Here is a 6,000-nt window from a genome sequence, read left to right on the forward strand (position 1 = left end):
TGGCAGGGAGCACGGCAACAGGCAGGTGTGGTGTGGGAGAAGTAGCTAAGAAGTACATCCTGGTCCATAAGCAGAGAGGGCACAGGGTCTGGGTCTGGCATGAGCCCACCCACAGTGACACACTTCCTCCAACAAGGCCACACCTCCTCCTCCTTCTAATCCTTTCAAATAGTTCTGCTCCCTGGTGACTAAGCATTCAGATATATGAGCCCATAGGAGGCATTCTTAATTCAGACCATCACACTAGGGCAGAAAAGATGACTCGGCAGGTAAAGGAACCTGCTGCCAACTTGAGTTCAATCCCTGAGACACACATGGTAGGAAAAAACTGACATACAGGTTTCCTTCTCTGTCTCTGTCTGTCTCTGTCTCTCTCTCACACACACACACACCATAAATAAATATAGTAATTCAGTACTAATTTTTTATGTTTATATTATTTATATTTATATTAAAAAAATTTATACTGGTTAATATAAAATTTTCAGTGGTCTGAAGTTTCATATATTCATGTTGTTTCCAAGAAAGATTAGCACCCTCAATGTATAACTTGGATTTTATAAAATAAAATAATTAAGACTTTCATGTAGCTAATGCTTTTTCTTATTAATACCTTATTACTAACTTTAGCCTATATGTGTATGTGTATTTCATAGGAAATCGCCCGCCATTTACGTCCCGAGACCCTCAGAGCAATCTTTGGTAAAACTAAGATGCAGAATGCTGTTCACTGTACAGATCTACCAGAGGATGGCCTCCTGGAGGTAAGACCAAGCAGGGCGGGGCTCCCGCTTACACTTTAGACTCACTAGTAAGCTCTGCTGTTCTTGCACAAGTCACACCACTTAATAGTGTGGGATTACACTGGGTTTTGGCCATCCAGTAACTTTATATTATAAATATCAAATATACCCAAGTATGTGCTCATGATCCTAGGGAATCCAGAGGGCAACACAAAAGAATTTCTTCCTTAAAATCATTAAATTTTGTTAGTTCTTTGAGTTTTATATAATGTATTTTGATCACATTGAACCCCATCCCAACTCTTTCCAGACCCGTCCTTACCTCTCTGCTCACCCAACTGTATACCCTCTTTTTAAAGACATCACAGCAAAATTAAAAAAAAAAAAAAAAAAAAAAAGACAGGGAGTTCAATTTGTGCTGCCTAAAAGCTCCTGGGTGTGAGGCCATCTGTTGGAACATGATTGAAGTCACACTGTAAAGAAAACCAGCTCTTCTTTTCCCAAAAGCTATGAGTTATCAATGTCTCTTTAGCTAGGAGTAGGATGTGTGACCCCTTCCTACAAGTACGGATTGTGTGACCTGAGCTTGCACCAGTCTTATGCACGCTATCACAACTGCTGATGTGTGCAACTGCCGTGTTCTGTGTAGAAAACAGCGTTCGATGGTAGTCACCATTGCCTCTGACTCTTACGCTCTCTCTTGCCCCTCTGCTGCCGTGATCCCTTAGCCTTGGAGGAAGAGGAACAATATGAACACCCATTTAGAGCTGAGCACTGTGTTGTCTGTCATCCTCTATTAGTCATGACAAAGCCAGCTCTGTGGTTGTAGAAGCATTGGCCATGGATCTATAACAAGAGAAGTCCTAGAATGACGTCACTGGCAATGTTCTCTGATGCTCTGCTAGCTGCAACGCCGATGCTCTGAAATTTCTGTCCTGAAGAAAGCGTTAGTGAGAACGGTCAGCTCAGCGAGGCACCAGAGAGTGCCTGGATCTCTTCCATGGGCAGGTTAAGGAGGTGACATCCAGCGCAGATGAGCTGAAGTGTAAGGGGCTCTCAGATTGCTACGTTCAGCAGCTATGCGGCAACCGTCACTGAAAACCTGGGGGCTTTTCCATACAACTTGTCCCCACATTCTGCTTCTTTGGATACAACTGAATCGATTGCCAGCAAGGCTCCAGTATTAGAGGCTGGCATGATGGGTGTTTGTGGTCATTAAATTGGACACAGGGTGTGTAACTAAGAGAGTGCCCTTGTTGTTGCTGACACTGTTCATCCGTGTGTGTGTGTGTGTGTGTGTGTGTGTGTGTGTGTGTGTCCAGAGTGCTATGGTGCTTCCCTGTGCTGTAAAAGGTCCACTAGGAGTCAAGTAACTTCCAGGTACACTGCTTGTCTCCCTGAACCCAGGTTTCCTCATTCTATGAACTGAAGATAAATGGTGGTACCTGCCCTGTCAAATGGCACAGTGTCTGAAGGGGACCGTTGTTCCTGGTATTGCAGCCCAGGGTCTGTTGGCGCGTGCACATTTCTGCATGACACCCCCCTCTGCTGGCTTTTTGTTTGTTTGTTTGTTTGTTTGTTTGTTTTAGACAAGATTGTATTGTGTGTGCAGCTCTGGTGGCCTCAGATTCACAGATAATTGCCTGCCTCTTTCTTCCAAGTCCTGGGATTAAAGGTATCCACCACCACACTGAGATAGACGGTCCTACTTGTAAAAGTTCTTCAGTAGATGAGTTTTGAAAGAAAACGGGGCAATAATTTGCCTAATGTTTCATCCACTGAATGAAAAGCTGGTAGTATTTCTCCTTTATTCTTAATGAGAACTCTGTAACAATGCGCTCTGGCCCTGATTGTGTGGGACTCACCACGGCAGTTTTTAAGATGCTAATACCAAGACTCAACTTCTTGAGAGCCTGCTTCAAACTTTCTGGCAAGATGGCTTAGCTTGCCACCAAGCCTGGTGACCTGACTTTGGCAGGTTTTCCTCTGACCTTCACACGCAAACTGTGTTAAACACAAATAATACAGTTTTTAAAATGAAGAAAATTCAGTTTTTGAGAAAAGTTAAGTACAATCACCACAGAAAGTTTCTGTGCAAGTGTGAAAGGGAGCTGCCACTGTGTCCCATATTCCTTGAGTACTTTAATGTCAGTTTTTAACATAAAAGACCCTTCTCTACATAGCCACATAGTGAGCATCCAGATTAAGAACCTGGCAATTAAATATTACTACTGTCTCAGACTCTGAGATCCATCGGTTGTCTCAAAATTTTTTTAACAGAAAGCACTTGGGTCAGACTTGTTTGTTTTATTTTTTTCCCTGAGTTTCTCTCAGTCTGGCACAGCAACTCAGGTTTTCCAATTAACTTTCATGACTTTGAAATCTTTGAAAATAACAAAAAAATTCTAATCAAATTAATTCATTTATTTCTTTGGCTGTCATAATTTTTTTCCAGGTAGCTTTCCCATGATCTTCTAGCATGACACTGACTAGTTCGTTTTGCTGATGGTATGTTACTTGTGTAAGGAGTCATTAATTCCTCATTGTGACGCAGCCTGTGTATACTGTTTCCTGGCCCACCCAAGCCAGTCCTAGTCTTTCCCTGGTATAGGTGATCATCAGGATCATCTAGTGTTCCCCAGCCTTCATTGATGAAAACACCGAGTTCTACATTTTGCTTCCATAGTCTGTTCTAGGATCCTCTTGCCTTATTATCTCCATCAAGGAGAAAACACTTGAAATCCCCTAAGCTGCTGAATGGACTGTGGTAGGATATTCGAGAATATCTGAATTCTGTGCACCAGACCATAGGTCAATCACCTTCCACTCAGATATTTATCACTTAAAACTTAGACACTTGCTGTGTGGACTGCGGAGCTGTCTTAGTGGTAAAGGCACCCATACAAGCATGAGGACCTGAGTCTGCGTCCTTAGTATCCACGTGAAAACCGTGTGTGGCCACATGTGCCTGTTGTGCCTGTCACCCCGGTGCTGGACAGAAGGGAGGCTGGGTTGTGTCCAGCCTACGTAAAAAGCAGCAAGCTCTATGGTCTGTGAGAAAGCCTGTCTTAAAGGGTCAGGGAAGAGAGCCATAGGGGAGGATACCCCACATTCTCCTGGGGCTTCCACATGTGTGCACAGGCACACACAACTGCACACACATGTGTATATACATTTATACCTCTCCACACACACACACTGCATTGAGAACATCAGTAAACAGATTGCAAGAGTCTTGCTCCCTCTAATAGTAATGTGTTAATTGTCCGATATTATAGTGAAATATGCACCTTCCCTCTGTTCTTCATTTCCAAATGCCCTGTAATGTGGTTATATCACTCTTTGATTGCCAACTGGAATTTAAGAGGCTTTAAATATTGTATCATAAACAGTTGGTGAAAGCAATTCTGAATTTAGTCGAGTCATTGTGAACACATTCTTGTTCCAGTGACTCAAGAACCAGCCAGAAATAAACATAAGTGGAGGTGGCTGTTGTGATTGGCCCAAGTTTACTGGCTGTGGCTAGCACAGGCCTCTCCATAGCCTGACACCGTGATTTATCCTTAGCTTTAGTTTCTGTCCTGAAGGAAGCAGAGTTGTGATTCTTACATGTATACTGTCAAAGAGGGAACACGATGTACAAAGGCAAGAGCAAACAGCTTTCTCTTAGGATCTAAAAATAGTCTAGCCAGGCTGGTGCTTTGGCCCGGAAGTGGGACGTGACAAGCCAAAAGTCAGAAGAGTCACTGGGGGCATTGTAAAGTCACGTGAAGACCTCCAGACTTCATCCCAAGCCATCCCTGGTCCAGGTGACGGTTCTGTGAAGGTTAACACAGTCATGTCGGTGCTGGATAGAGCATTCTGGATAGTAAGAAGAGCTGGTCATAGGACTGCTAGAAAAAGAGCAGGTGTGTGTGTGTGTGTGTGTGTGTGTGTGTGTGTGTGTGTGTGTAGGGGATGATTTTTCCTAACAATGACTATGAAGTTAAGTCAGGAAAAATTTTGGTAGCCGGAATGAAAGTGGCCATTAGTGTGTCCAGGAGCAGCGATTTCCCAAAGACATTTAAGAAGGCTGAACTGACAGCCCAAGGAACAAACTGAGGTAATCCCTTTCCCTGAGTGCAAAGTGGCTCAGGGCTTACCATCTTCATCTGTGATGAAGTGTTTCTCTCACTTAGCATAGGTTAGAGTTTGAATTTTAGTAATAAAATTCTAGTAATAAAGTGTCGGGATAACCTATTCTGAATAATCATAATGCCTTCTTTCTCCATGAAGTTTCTATAAACATTGATTATGTAATATTGAAGCATCTGTTGCATTGCCTAATCCCATAAAGAGAACTGTAGGTCCGTAAGTCTTTCAGATTCTCAGTACATTCGTGGTGCTAACTTGTTTTAAATTAGTTCTCCCATTGTGAGTAGGAACAAGATGAATGGCTTAAAGATGATAGTTAATGTGATTGATTGCTCTGTATATTGATATACAGACACTTATAAAATCAATGGAGACAGTAGAAAATGTTGTTGAAAACAAATTTCATTAGCAACTATGGAAAACCCACAAAATGTGGATACCAAACCATAGAACGAAAAAAAAAAATCTTATAGGGTCAGTTAAGACTCTCCACACATTGTCTCAGCTCCTGTGCCTGTTGTGAGGCGGAGCTTCTCAAAGTGTATGGGAGTGTGGAGTCTCTTGGCAGGCTTTTTTGAAACAGTTAACCATGTTCCTCTTCCATCTCTGATTGGCTAGGTCTGGTCAAGCCTGAGAGCTTGCACAGCTAACAGCTTCTCTTCTGGCTTTGTTGCTCATGCGTCAGGACTCACACTTGGGACAGCCACTGCCCTAAGAAAGAGAAACCACACATTCCCACTGTTACATGCTCTTGGTTAAAGTCCTCAAGTTTGGGATTTCTCAGACCTAGACATAAAAAAAGAAAAACAGGCCGGTGAAGACACTGGGGAAAAAAATCACTTCCCGTCAGCATCAGCCTCATTTTGTTTTAAAATGATGTTTTGTATCCAACAGCATGAATTATCCTTTGAGTTGTCTGAATTCAGCCCTACCCAAAGCTCACTGGCTGGCAGTGGTGTCCAGACGGCACAGGGTGGCACTAATCTGCTGCAGGAGCATCAGGAAAAGCAGCCCTATCTTGTGTTGATAGTTGAAAAACAAACATGAAAATCAGTAGATGTTTTCTACTTTTTTTTTTTTTTTTTTTTTTAAGGATTTATTTATTTATTTATTTTTCAAGACA

General features: G+C 42.5%; 1 protein-coding gene across 7 annotated transcripts in view; it reads left to right on the plus strand.

Annotated features, from left to right (window-relative positions):
- Nucleotides 1–6,000, plus strand: part of Nme7 (NME/NM23 family member 7) — a 141,180-nt gene that overhangs the window by 98,213 nt on the left and 36,967 nt on the right. For all 7 annotated transcript variants that reach the window (XM_050158276.1, XM_050158274.1, XM_050158269.1 and 4 more), the window contains one exon: nucleotides 657–764. In XM_050158276.1, the coding sequence (XP_050014233.1) occupies nucleotides 657–764 (108 nt within the window). The remainder of the gene's footprint in view (nucleotides 1–656; nucleotides 765–6,000) is intronic.

Source organism: Alexandromys fortis, unplaced genomic scaffold, assembly GCF_014885135.2.
Source record: "Alexandromys fortis isolate MF-2015 unplaced genomic scaffold, M_Fortis_MF-2015_v1.1 scaffold_97, whole genome shotgun sequence".
NCBI lineage: Eukaryota > Metazoa > Chordata > Mammalia > Rodentia > Cricetidae > Alexandromys > Alexandromys fortis.